This window comes from Varroa destructor, unplaced genomic scaffold (assembly GCF_002443255.2).
Source record: "Varroa destructor unplaced genomic scaffold, Vdes_3.0 BEIS01000002.1, whole genome shotgun sequence".
Lineage (NCBI taxonomy): Eukaryota > Metazoa > Arthropoda > Arachnida > Mesostigmata > Varroidae > Varroa > Varroa destructor.
The window spans coordinates 51,150,119-51,163,082 of record NW_019211455.1 but is presented as its reverse complement, the minus strand read 5'-3'; the positions used below and the strand labels follow the sequence as shown (position 1 = coordinate 51,163,082).

The 12,964-nt window shown below is 44.7% G+C and overlaps 2 protein-coding genes across 5 annotated transcripts in view; both read left to right on the top strand.

The window, feature by feature from the left end:
• Positions 1 to 12,964, top strand: part of siz (Brefeldin-resistant Arf-GEF family protein schizo) — a gene marked incomplete in the record, with an annotated part of 514,736 nt that overhangs the window by 150,984 nt on the left and 350,788 nt on the right.
• Positions 2,810 to 12,964, top strand: part of LOC147757965 (uncharacterized) — a 131,691-nt gene continuing 121,536 nt past the window's right edge. For 2 of the 4 annotated variants that reach the window (XM_086981862.1, XM_086981863.1), the window contains exon 1: positions 2,810 to 3,986. In XM_086981862.1, coding sequence (XP_086837988.1) covers positions 3,229 to 3,986 — 758 coding nt within the window. In that variant the 5' untranslated portion in view covers positions 2,810 to 3,228. Of the gene's footprint in view, positions 3,987 to 5,521; positions 8,778 to 12,964 lie in introns of those variants that run through there. The other 2 variants (XR_015322421.1, XR_015322419.1) reach the window with 2 other exon arrangements.

Below are 12,964 nucleotides of genomic sequence, written 5' to 3'. Positions count from 1 at the left end.
TTCTAAAAATCATTTTACGTCCGCATTGTTTTCTGCCCTCAGAGCGTGCTGACGATATCCTATTAAGCGATTTTGATGCTTCGACGCTCAGACTGGCCGCACTCCGCTTACGACTGCTTATAGAGCCGTCGAGTGGTCTATTCGTCGGTCTAGGCGAACGCAACGTAATGCACCTTCCTAAAGAATCTTAAACTGGACTCTCCTTTTTGCGTCTTGTTCTGCTTAATACTTCGTCTAGCTTCCTATCTGTCCGCCAGTGTGGAGCTCAATACTTTTGACGCTTTGTACTCTTTCTATACTGCCTTAGTTTTTCCTACATGGCCCCTTTTTACTTGAAGCAAACGGACGCTCAGCTCAGAGGCAGCTCGCCTTAACGATCCCGGACTCAACATACTTTATGTTCTATGCCGTACTAGTTACCTAGCTGGTAAGTGCTTCCTCTCTAACGGCAGCTTCGACAGCTGCTGGGATTTCAACTGGTCTGCTACCAATATCATACAGCTAGAGCCATCACATTTGCCACATGCACGCCACAGTGTAGCATAGAACCTGCATAGCAAAATTAGTAGCGCTACACCCATTTCGGTATGGTCATAATGATGATGATGACGATCACGACGATGCCGTAGCTGGGGGTGAGATTCAGTATTTTTTGCAGACGTCTTCAATCCACCGGCAGTCATTTGCAGCCGATGTCTCTCTAGCAAAGAAGCGAATGTATTTTGTTACTGTGCATTACCACTAATGTGACAATGCAAAGTACAGTCGGAGAGAGTGACGGGACCGCAGTCGCCTGCATCCTGGGAAAACTCAAGATGGGTCTGGCTAAACCCAAGTGAAGACGAACGGGCGCTAGCGACGTGCACCGGTGCTACCAGAAGGTGAAGGGAAGTCGCCATTGCGTCTTGTCCGGTTGTCATAGAGGTCTTTGAACGTGTTCACATCCGTCTGGATATCCGTCGTAACTGTAGTTGCTGCTACTGCAATCGTAACAATGGCAGAAAGCTTACCGCAAATGGCGCTACCCGGCATGCTAAGGCAGATGTTGTTTATCATAGAGTCGCATCGCGTTACTGTCATTCGTAGATCAATCTGGTATATTCTCTACGGTAGGACAATCCTAGTACGACAGATGGTTTGTAGTAGGGCAGATGGATAGTTTTTGAATTAGGACGACGCTCAGATGGCAGAAACTGCCCAGTTGCTCAAAGAGGTATAAGGGGCATGTAGCATAGCTGTGCAAGTTTATGCAGAAAAAGTAGCGCCATCCACGATTCCCTGTATTAAAGACATTGCTACTGCTACAGCGTTCGGTTTGGGGTAAGAGCCCGAAGGAACCTAAGTGTCCTTTGGCATTATTTAGCATAGTTGCATCATTTGAAGATGCTGTCGTGGGATGACGCTGCCGCAAGGAATCTCGACGATAAAAGCATCAGAGAGGTAGAAACTTGGGAGGGGGCGGGCAGGGGTTCTAACGTGACCAGAACTGAAATTGGCATTTTACACAAGACAATGGTAGTGGGTGTTTACATTGATGTGAACTGCGCAGTTTGTCTAGATTCTGACCGGTTTGTCCATGGGTAACAGCGGACTGCATGAACTGCAGTCTCTGCGAGCACCCGTTAGGTACATGACATACATATAGAACATGGCAATCTGCAGTCCGCCCATCTAATTCGCATCCTGTCATCATATTGCTTTTGTGAGACGACGACATGAGGCTACTGTTAGTGCTTTTGGTGACAAAACCAATCTCTGCTGGAAGAGGCAAGGGGGATCGTTATATAAAGAGGAATAATAATGAGATATTGTAACAAAGTAAGTGTGATTAGAGTGGTTAATGAAAACAGATGGAAGAGGTAATTGTACACAGATTGCGGGCGCGAGCGGTATGACTAACATTTCGTATGCAGCCGATAGGCGTATTTATGTATAACATGCAGAAATATACATACCTATACGTCAAATTCATCTACCAAGTTTTTCTCCAAAATTTTATACGGGCTTGAATAACTATCGTGGGATATTTGAAACCACAGAATGAAAGGGGCAGAGGCAACACCGAACTATATCTATTTAAGTTTCGTATAGACTCGTTGGAACTGTACTTAGACATATATTAGTATTAATTTAAGAGCTCTACACTTATGGTCGCCGGAAATTCACATTCATTAGCATGTCACGGCCATGCTATACTATTTTCTTTTGAAATGCTATCCAAGTTCCTGTGCAGAGTCTGTAACATGTTACGGACACATTATTCGTAATGTATGTTTCATTTTATACTTAATCCTACTTAAACCTTTTTAACAATAACGATAATAATAGTAATAGATACGCTTAACCTGACCGCGTCGTGGCCATTTATTCAGCGCATGACGTTTTTACTTCCTGATGCTACCTATGTTTTGTGTGTCGTTGTCGCCGGAACCTTCTGAGCCTTGCGCCCAGTCTTCTCTTTTTTGTTATGCGCCATACTTTGCCTGCTGCTATTCGACCCGCTGCCGCCTGCAGCCGCTGCCGCATCCCCAATAAGATGAGGCAGGAATAGTCAAGGACGCGCGAAGGAAGACTTTCTCTTTCGTGACATAACCATGGCATCGGTGCTTCAGCTTCAGTTAGCATTTCGGCCGACACAGCCGATGACAAGCCGCAAATGCAACCTGTGGAAGGTGGCATTCACAGCGGCGTCCGGACTGCCGCTTTACCGTTCACGCTCGCATAGCCAGCTTTAGTCTACGCGTACCAGCAGCAGTAGATCCGCGGCAGGTCTTCCCTCTCCGGCCGTAACGGTACCGTTGCGATGCAGCGCTCAGTTGGCTTTTGACCGTTACCGAACGCGCAGCTCCATGTCCTAAGCGTAAAGCTTAGCATTGCTGAGACGTTGCAGCCGGGCGGATGGCAGAAGGTGGTATGAAATTGTAATAATAATGGACATCAGAGTGCGGTCGTGAAAGGTTCGCTTGAAAAGGAATTATTATTGGATTACCTTGCATCTAAAAGGTGTTTGGGCAAAGTTCAGTTGTGTGTGTTTATTTGATTAGGGGTTGGGAAGACTTGAAACGTAAGAGAGGGAGAAGGAGCGCGAAAGAGAGAGAGAAAAGTCCTGTGATCGTGCTGCTAAGTGCGAAAGGAAAGCGGAGTATAGCTACGGAAGATCGCTGCGGAAAACCATAACCGATTAGCGCTTTGTTCGGGCTGATCGATGCGTCGTCTGCCTGCAGCGTTATGAAGGAGAGGATGACCGCTGAGGGCTATACCACTCCTGAGCCTGATTATTCATCTGATTCAGACGGAGTCAGTCAGGAGAACTGCATTATGTCACAGCCACATTACTCCGCGGTGTTACAGAGTCAAGCCAGCCCATCTAGTAGCAACTGTCCTGGGTCCAATTGCAATAATCCTTGTGTAAGCGGCTCATCTACAGTTAACTGTACTTCGAGTGGATGCGCGAAACGCGAGATGGCCGCGCACGTGTCTAAGCCTGCAGCCGGAACCCGAAGCAAATGTGAGCAATGCTGCTGTTGTTGTTCCAACGAGCCGCCACAGTCATGTATCGTGCATAACAGTAACGCTATTAATGGCAGTAGCGGTGGGACCACCAGCAGCGCTAAGGATAACAGTAAGGATATCGTTCGTGGACGAAGAAAGAAAGTGTCTCGTCCCTGTGTTCAAGAAATGTTTCCTAGAGGCCATCCGTCAGGTAGCTGGCGCGATCATCTCACTGAGCCAGTGCCCGACCTGCCGCTAGATTATAGTGCGTTGTGTAATGCCCTTAAGGATAAAGAGAATAAGGATAATAATTACAAAGACAGAAAGTGTCGGGCCGAAGGGCGCTCTAGCCGTTCGAAACGTCGCCGAAGAGCGATGTCCCTGGAGCGGGGCACGGTCCGCTCTCGCGCCAAGGAGCTCGGCGACGTATCGCCTATACGAGGACGTCGGGGATCACTACCGCAAAGGGAGGGCCGACCCATCCGCAGAGAAAGGTATGGAAGCCACTAGTTAGCGACGCTGATAATAGCGAGCTGAGGGTGCATAACATATGCAGCTCACATTTACATTTAATAACCAGGTATAACTTAAAGGACAATGTTTTTTCAAGTTTTCTAATATTGGCGGTTGCTCATATATGATTAGATATCGAGAGGGATAAGCTAGCAGTCGGCGGTCGCTCTGCGCGAAATCGGCATACGTTTGATCGCCGTCACTTGCCTTCTGTTTGCGGTCATATGCTTATGGTAGTGATAGTGTTAGTGGAGGATAACTGACGCGGAAATCATCTGATTGTCGGACCATTTCGATGCTAGAAAAGTGTTGAAATAAAGCCTTACCATTTCTGCTACAAGGGTTACCGAAGCCATTTGGGATGTAAAAAGTTCCATTGAAAATTATGTGATGTTATTCCTCGTAAAAGCGAGTCCACTGTTGTTATTGCTGATACCGACACGAACGGCCAAACCGGGTTTTTTTTGCCGGTAAGTACTATGCCCTAAGACATTCGTAAGAGCATCCTGTGAAGGGTAGAAGGCAGCATATGAGCATATCCCTACTTCACGCCAATTGAGATGAGCACTGCGTGTTTCTTAAATATTACCTAGGCATCCACCGATCATCAATTACACGACAAATTTCCGTTTGCTTTGTGTGAATATATCAATTAGCCACTGATGAGTAAGAAACACGGATATGATTTGTTGATGGGAAGGCATATCCTGTATTGCGCGACAGAAGAACAACGGCAGGAAAAAAATAAAGATGCTCTTCAGAAAATTAGCCGCCATTAGCTCCTCAACGTAGAACTGAAGCGTGATGAATAAAGCACAGAAAAGAACGCCGCAAGGATCCCGCTGTGCTCTCCTGCATTCCTTTACATCCGCAGAAAATCTCCAAGACGCTGGCTGAAAGATGGCGAAACAGACGAGCGAAACGAGAATATTGTCACTTGCTTTCCAGAAATCCTGACGCAGTACGCAATTTCGCAAGTGAGTGAAGCGACGTGGCCTATTAGTGAAACCGCCGCTGTCGCCGTCACCAAAGGCTTTGCTTGTCTCATCTCTACTGTCAATCGCTATCCTATGTAATGAAGCTTCCATCCATCCTTGACGCCGTAGCTTCACTGCCGGCAAATTGTGTCACCTATTATTTGGCGATGGAGGCTCCGAGGGAGAATATGGCTGAGGAGAGACGGTTGCAGATAAACTGCATAATAAGCCAACGAGGTGGGCTCACTGACGCAGTTTGTTCGCATCTACGATTACGTATGTGCTTCAATAACGCTGTGCAGAAATACCTCTGCATACCGCTTCGCATTATGGGCTAAGGTGAAGACAATTGTAAATAGCTTTTTTGTGTGTAGCACTTCGAATAACACTACCTCTGTCATTGGAAGGCGTTATTTTAATATCAGCGGTGATCTTAGTTGATATTCAATCAGTTACGTATAATTGCGGTCACGTGGAAACTCAACAAAATTTGGTATCGCCTGGGCACCAATGATGAGGCCGACCAATCAACGATTTATACAAGCTCATTACATATATATATATATACGGACGGAGGGCTTTCATTGCCTCTCCTTTACCTAATATGTTCACTTTACTATACGAGTGTAATCAATTTAGGGGTTTATGTAGTTCAAGTTGCTTTTTTCATTGATGTTTTATGATGGTGGATTTAACTGCGAACGACAAAAATAAAAGGAAGAAAGCTGTCGTCCAGTTTTTTGCAGGCGATAATACGGTTGTTGTACTGTCACATCTGTAGTAGTTCCTATATCTACACGCACACGCACCATCCCACTTTAAGACTGCCAAGTGTTTGTCGCTTACGGCGTTGGACTCATTTATCATAGCGAAGAGACGGTTCATCACCGGCCATTCATTACTATCTTCTTGCCACCCTCAATCTTCGTATCCACTATTCTTCGTTCGGCGTCATCGCGCTTCGATGTGCCACGCATTTCTTGGCTTTGTTGTTGAATCTCTTCTAATTTATCCCTCGACCCGTTCCTCTCCCATGTCTATAATATATACATATATTTGTGCATAGCTATATGCGTCTCTCTTTTTTGATACAGCTTCTCTTTGGCTCGCGCCCTGTCTGTTGCAGAAGGCGAAAATTCTGTTTCTTCTTTTTCACTCAGACGCTCGTAGCATCGTACCGTCGTCAGAGGGACTGTACCGCTGTGAGTCCGTCTTCAGAGCAAAGGTTCCTTGCCGTCTAGCGGGCGACCTTGTTCTGAGTTGTTGGCATGGCCAGACCAAACGCATTCCTTCTGCTACCCAACGGCAGTAGTCGTAATAATAATACGACGATAACACGCTGGCCTGGTTAGTAGGATAATTTATACGCGGTATAAGCAGTCAAATTCCTTTCATTTGGCATCTAGCTGGTTAGAGCGGTACTGTTGCCTGGACGCGCTAGTTTACCGAACGGTAAATTCGCTGTTGACTTGAGTACCACCGAGCTTCTCGCGGTCTTCGTAACACAAGCAAGCACACGAAAATTGATTTGAAGCCATTCTATACATGCTGAACGTCCGTGTTAGCTGCTACGACAAAATAACCTATACAAACCACGTGTATATGTATATATATATATATATATACGCTTTTAAGCACACATTTTGAAGTGCTGTAAGAAAGTTTTGCGTACCATATGCCCATGCTAGGCTCGTTTCCTCTGTCTTGCAGTAAATTGATAAATATTTATACAATATTTCATTCAACTGATGTTAGACAAAGCGAGTGAGAATGTACGTGACAGAATTCCCTTTATCTAGCTTCATCCTTGATTCCCTTTGATGATCTTTAATTGATCGTGGACAAGCCGTACCTTTGACGCAGACGGCAACGTCGTCTGTGTTATCTGCCGTCTTTACTAGACAAATGAGCAAAATCTTCGTGTTGTCTGGTACCGGATATGTTTGTCCTGGCCCCTATAGCTGCTGTTCACTAATAGCAGTCAACCCTCAGCGATGGAATAGTACGGAGAGGGGCGTTCAGATGTCATCTGTTTGTTCTGATAGAGACTGCGAATCTGAGAAAGGACGATTCTTCTCCTAGAATGTAGTCCTGTGCAGCTATCGTAAACGTTGTCGTGAATCAAAGAGGCTATGTACAGGTGTTAATTCAATACATATGTAAGTGCTAGTCGTTTATCGTGAACCTCTTTGTGTTTATTGATTTCGCTACAAATCTGTTGGTAGAAAAAGCTCGTCTGCTGTTGTTGTCAGCGAGCCTACACTTCGGTCTTGTTGTCACCTTGTAGAATTTCGTGTAGTCGTGCACGGTAACATTTGGTGACTTCGGCTTCATAGTCTACCGTCGTTATATCGCTGTAACAATTCCAATCAGTTGAAAAATACATTCAAATATGTATGTTTGTTTGAATATTAACATGTCATACCTCTATATCCATCTACGTATCCCCCAGTGCATACAAACCATGTTCAAATAGCAAGGCGCATCGACTACTAGTCCAACTAGGAGCATGTTGCTTTCGGCATTCTATAAACGGTGACATGAAGTACAGCTCATTGAGGGCTTTGTCGCGCCAAGTTGTTACCGATGCATATATATCTCGTTGTCCGATGGAATCGATGGAAAGGCGGCTACGATAATGAAGACACCACACGAAGGTGCTCCTTTTCGAAAAACCATCATGAAGCTGTCTTCGTCGCTGCTATAATAATAATAAAGTGTAATAAGTGAATCATTGTGTTTCTTATCCTAGTTACTACTGGAAGCTATGGTGGCCGGCTGTCTACTCGGCCCGGGTAGAATCGGTAGTACCCGCGTGATGGATGTCACTGACAGCGTCGTTGTGGGTAAGCGAGCAGCTGCAGTAGTAGCGTTGTTGTTTGTAATCGACCTTTTCCGTCCGCTCCCCAAGCAGCCCCACTCCCTCTTTCTCCACAACATTAGACTGTCCCACCGTTTATCGCTTCCTCTGGCATTCATCGTCACCCGGACGCCAGGGGGCATCTATTTACCGCTTCGCTATAGACGTGAACGAGATGCAACAACAGAAATCAACAGCGGTGAACAACAACTTTAGCGTTGCCTACGGCTATGAAGCATTGCATGCTGATCAGGATGCTCCTGTAGCCAGGTTATTGTTGGGGTGGTGAGGTGAAGGGGGGGAGGCGACACTCTCCTGCTTCTAGCTGCATAAACTAGCGCATAAACACGCGCATACACGCGAACGCAGGCCGTTACACAAATTTAGACACGACTATGTTATGCCGGATGATCCAATCGCAACGGCCCTATCTGTACTCGGTGGACAATAGTTGCTTCCTAATAGCTGACACACATGATCAGTGTTGGCATTTCTGCATTAGCTCGTAGACGCACGCATCAACAGTCATGAACACCGAATTAGCATCTCTACTTATTGCTCTATGGGTGGGTTTGCTAGTTAGTCGGCTGCCGGTGATACCAGCATCATGCGAGTTCGCCATCGATGCGCAGCGGGTCAGGCAAGGCGACCCACCGGAAGCAAATGGGCAGACATAGCAAACGAATGCATCCATTCATTGCCGCCCTGCCTCTATTGGCGTCATAATTGGTGATTCTGAAAATTACAAACAAAGAAGATCAATAATTTTCTGGGTCTCCTGTAGTCAATGTGCAACTGAAACAGGCCTCGTCGTCCCAGCCTAGTGCTGAGATGGAAAACAACATCATAACACGAACGAGATGCATTGCGGGAGGCTTACGAGGCGCGTGCTGCAAAAAGGACACGGAAGCAACAGCACTGAAAAGGAACTGGAGGTAGGCCAGAAAAACGATCTATCAATTTTAGGTTCAATTATACCGTACTCCATCGATGATCGGATATGTATTATAGTTGATGATATCTAACAGTGGGGATTGTCAATGACTGGTAGGATGTTAATCACCGCGAAAGAGCTACAGCGCTGATTGGCATAGGCGGTGAGCGGGTGAACGAGCTTGTCTAAGTTATATTGCCACACAATCGTAATAGCTTGGTTTTTTGCTGAATAAGTAAACCCCAGCTAAAGGTATAATCCGTATTTAAATAACATTATTTATCATTATATTCTACTCGAATTACTACCGCTGATTGATTCAATTGCTCCTTTTGTATATAATATAGAAGTTGATCTCATTACTATATAGAGGTAATATTGCACGCGTATAGAAAGAAGTTTCAGACGGCGTAGCTGAACGTGTTGATTTCTTGACAACGCGACCAGACGCGTCTTTGGATGCTGGCATGAGTATTTCAATACTAAATAGATAAATATACCGAATTTGTCATATACTCAATGTGTGAAAGAAACTGGTACTTTCGGTTTTAAGCAAAAGACCCAGCATGCTCTGTACGCTGAGACGCGTACGAACAGATCAGATATATCCATAAGTTTATTATAGGTGAGGCTGTTACAAGCGAATTGGGCGAGTCTTAAAATTAAATAGGTTTGAAGTTGGGACGATTATTTTGTTATGTGTTTTAGAAGTATTTTTGCAGCTGCTGCGACCGTTCGCGTTCTCGTATTTAACTTCTTTATCGGCGGCTTGTTGAAACGTACTTCTATAGTAAGATACGCTTGGACATTGAAAGTCCCGTAATCACACAGACTTAGACGGAAGCTTAATTTGGCTTAGACAACAGATCATTAGAGCTTGATGGACGAACATGGGGATGAGTTAAAAAAAACTTTAGTATAAAGTCAAAGTTATCAATGATATAGAAAAAGTTTGCTATTAGTATTTAAAAGGTCAATCAATACGTCGTCAACGAGGAGAAGGCAGATACGCACACAGATCTAGAACAGTGATGCATTGACTTTACATATAGAGAGGTGGCTTGGCTTTGAGTGAAGTTCAGACTATGAAAAGTTGCTCTCCGTTGTCAAACTAGCGTGACCGTAAAAGTGAGATAGAACGCTAGTAAACAAGCTTTCAAAAGAAAGGGGCCCTCCATTACTTTTCCTCACAAACTGAAGCAACAAGAGCATGTACATAAACAAGACCTCCGATGCTTATTCTAATAACAATCCTTATATTAATTGAGTACTGAAATAAGGAAGATCGAAATAAGGGTGTGCGTCATAAACAACAGCGCTTATCAATCAAGAAAAACTTCGAAGCTGCGGCGAGAATTCAAACGGCCCAATCTGTCAAAAAATAACATAAAATAGAAAGGAAAATAAAATAAGAAGAATAGAAAGCAAGGCGAATAAATATTGAATCATTCCCACTGCTTTTATTAATCGAATTGGGGCGTAAAACGAGTCTATTGATTGACAATTTTAACAACAAAAGTACATATAGCTCTGCCCTAGCGCATCCACATACATATATAGGGAGAGAGCAGTGTTTTAACAGTAGCCGCTGCGCGAACGTAAGAATATGTTTGGGTTGCTGACAAGCGCAGAATACACGTATCTATGAATATACGCCGACTAGACTCTAGCATGTTCTATTGAAGGCCATTTAACCCAATGATATTGAATGTATCATTGAGAGAGGGGCGCGCTGTCAAATTTTCGGTACGACCCAATCCAAAAAATAGGGCGCAGATCAATGGCCACCGGACAAAAAAGATACGTCAGAAATGATGTACATGTACCTCTGCGCAGGCGACCCTGCGGTGCGTTCTAACGTCGAACGTTCCGAAAACAAAGACCATCTCTTTATTCTACTTGTAGATCTCAATGGAGATTTCAATGATAGACGCATCTTACAAACGCTACAGAACCCAATCTTAGCAATTGTATATGATCCGCCACATTAACATATGTGACTAGCCTACATTTTACTGCAGCCACAGTGGTCACAAACGTTGACGCCATTTTCCTCTGCAAGATGAAAAAGCCAAACTCAATTAAGATTGGATGCACTTCCGTAACGAACGAAACAGTAGGCCTTGTGACGACTCACGCATCGGCTGCGATGATACGACGAAAGACATCACATCTGTCACATTGTAAATTTCATCAAAGTGAACGCTAAGAAAAGTATTAAAACCTGCGAGTAAACGGGACGCACTTTTTCGTGCGGCTTTTCATTCAGGACTAACTGGCCTGTAGTCGGTAACGGGATACGTAGCAAAATACAAGCCGCTACTGGCAAAGTCGGAAACGCAAGCGATACCAGCCAGCAGCAGAGACAAACGCGATATATAATATCTCGCGGATACTTAAGCTAGACCGTATAGAGCTTGAACCGTACGAAACATCAAGTAGAGAGAAAAAAAAAACATGGTACGATATTCCTTTCTGAAACACTGCGGCGGCAGAGCTGATATTATGGGATTATACAAAAGCCTGGACACCTCAGTAGGTCAAGAAACAGGCATCGGCAGAGGAACGGGTAGGCGTGAGAGAGAAGCTGAGGGAAACGAAGCAAACTGGGATGCAATGTAAACTCTGTGACCGAGGCAGTAGCGGAGAAATCAACTACACACAGAGACATGATCGCGTTCTATACATTTAGCTATCTGCAAGTAACAGATGTAAGCCAATTAGTAAATTAATCTACGCTTCTTACTTTTGTGTGAAAATAAAAATTAATCCGTTTTTTGGTGTGTTTTTGCTACAGTAGCTGAATAGGTTCTGTGACCCAGCAGGTTTCAAGAGTATCGTAGCATTTGACAAATTACGTTTTGCAGAATGATTTAAACAGGATGGCCCACATCAGAAATCAGCCTTCTGATTTAAATAGTTAAATGCAGTAGAACGCCGATTCAGAAGATATCGGGCCGATGAATATTACAATTTCTCGAAGACTGAACGCTTGTCGATTACTTTTTGTACACATCATATTGCCGGTCAGTCGGTAAACTAGACGATGCCTCTTGCAAAACATCTACGCTATGAATGCGGTAGATGGTAGATTGAAAATTTTACCTTAACTTCGATTTTGTTCTTGGCGGCTTTTCGATTATGACAGCTTTGAGTAACGCCTTCCTCAGAGGTCTGCCATCATGAAGCTGGGTAAAATAAGAATTTCTGTTCCTCAACCCCCTTTTGCTTTACACCCCGATTGTGTATACACATATAAATCAGACTGATTATTACCATGGCTTCTAGCCTTAAACATATCATATTTTCTGCCACTTCAAGATCTGACACATAGTGCGAGTTCACCATCGCTGTGGGTCCACATTGAGCCGCAGCGTAAGAGGCCGCGGTGCATTTCGTCTGCCTGTTTCTTCGGTTCCCTTGGGATTCTACGTTCTGCCTGTCGGTCTGATTTCCGGGCAATGGCAGCTGTGCCGTCACAGAAGCTCTTTGATCTCTTCAGCGACTAACGCTACTGCTGCTGATCATGGTGCCGATGATGGTGATATGTAATAGAAAACGAGGCTTTTACCGTGCCCGCTGAGTTTCACGTTGATTAGCGTGCAATTGATTGACTGATTGCTTGTGGGCCGCGGTTAGGTAAGAAGGTCGAGAAGTTAATATATTAGTTCCAGTAGTCTTACGGTAGAGACTCGATATAGAGGGAAAAACAGGTTTGGTCTTTTTCGTAAGGCGATTGTTTACAGTGGAGATGAATAGACGAATATGCAGATCGCGCGATGAAGCTACCGGGTGTTTCCAAGATAACACTCCTAGAAAGCGTCTTTTTGCCTACGGCTGTCACCGGAAATGTCTGCATGACGACTGTCTCAGCCAACGCGCTGATACGGCGTCTTCGCAAGCACTGCTACAACCGACGGCCGTGTAGCTGCTTGCGGGGCACCGCCTGTCAAAAGCGCGAAAAACATCATCAGAAAACGTGTCAGCCGATGACAGTCGGCGGTCTCCCAACGCTACCCTGGCTGTATTGGCGGAGGAACGAGTAATACATTAACGACTACTTTATTTAATTGCAATTAAGTGAAACGGAGCTAGCAGTGAATTGCCAAACAAACATAATGAGATCGAACACTTCTATCATTGATGGCTGATACACAACATGCGTAAGACTGACCTCGAGACACGTGC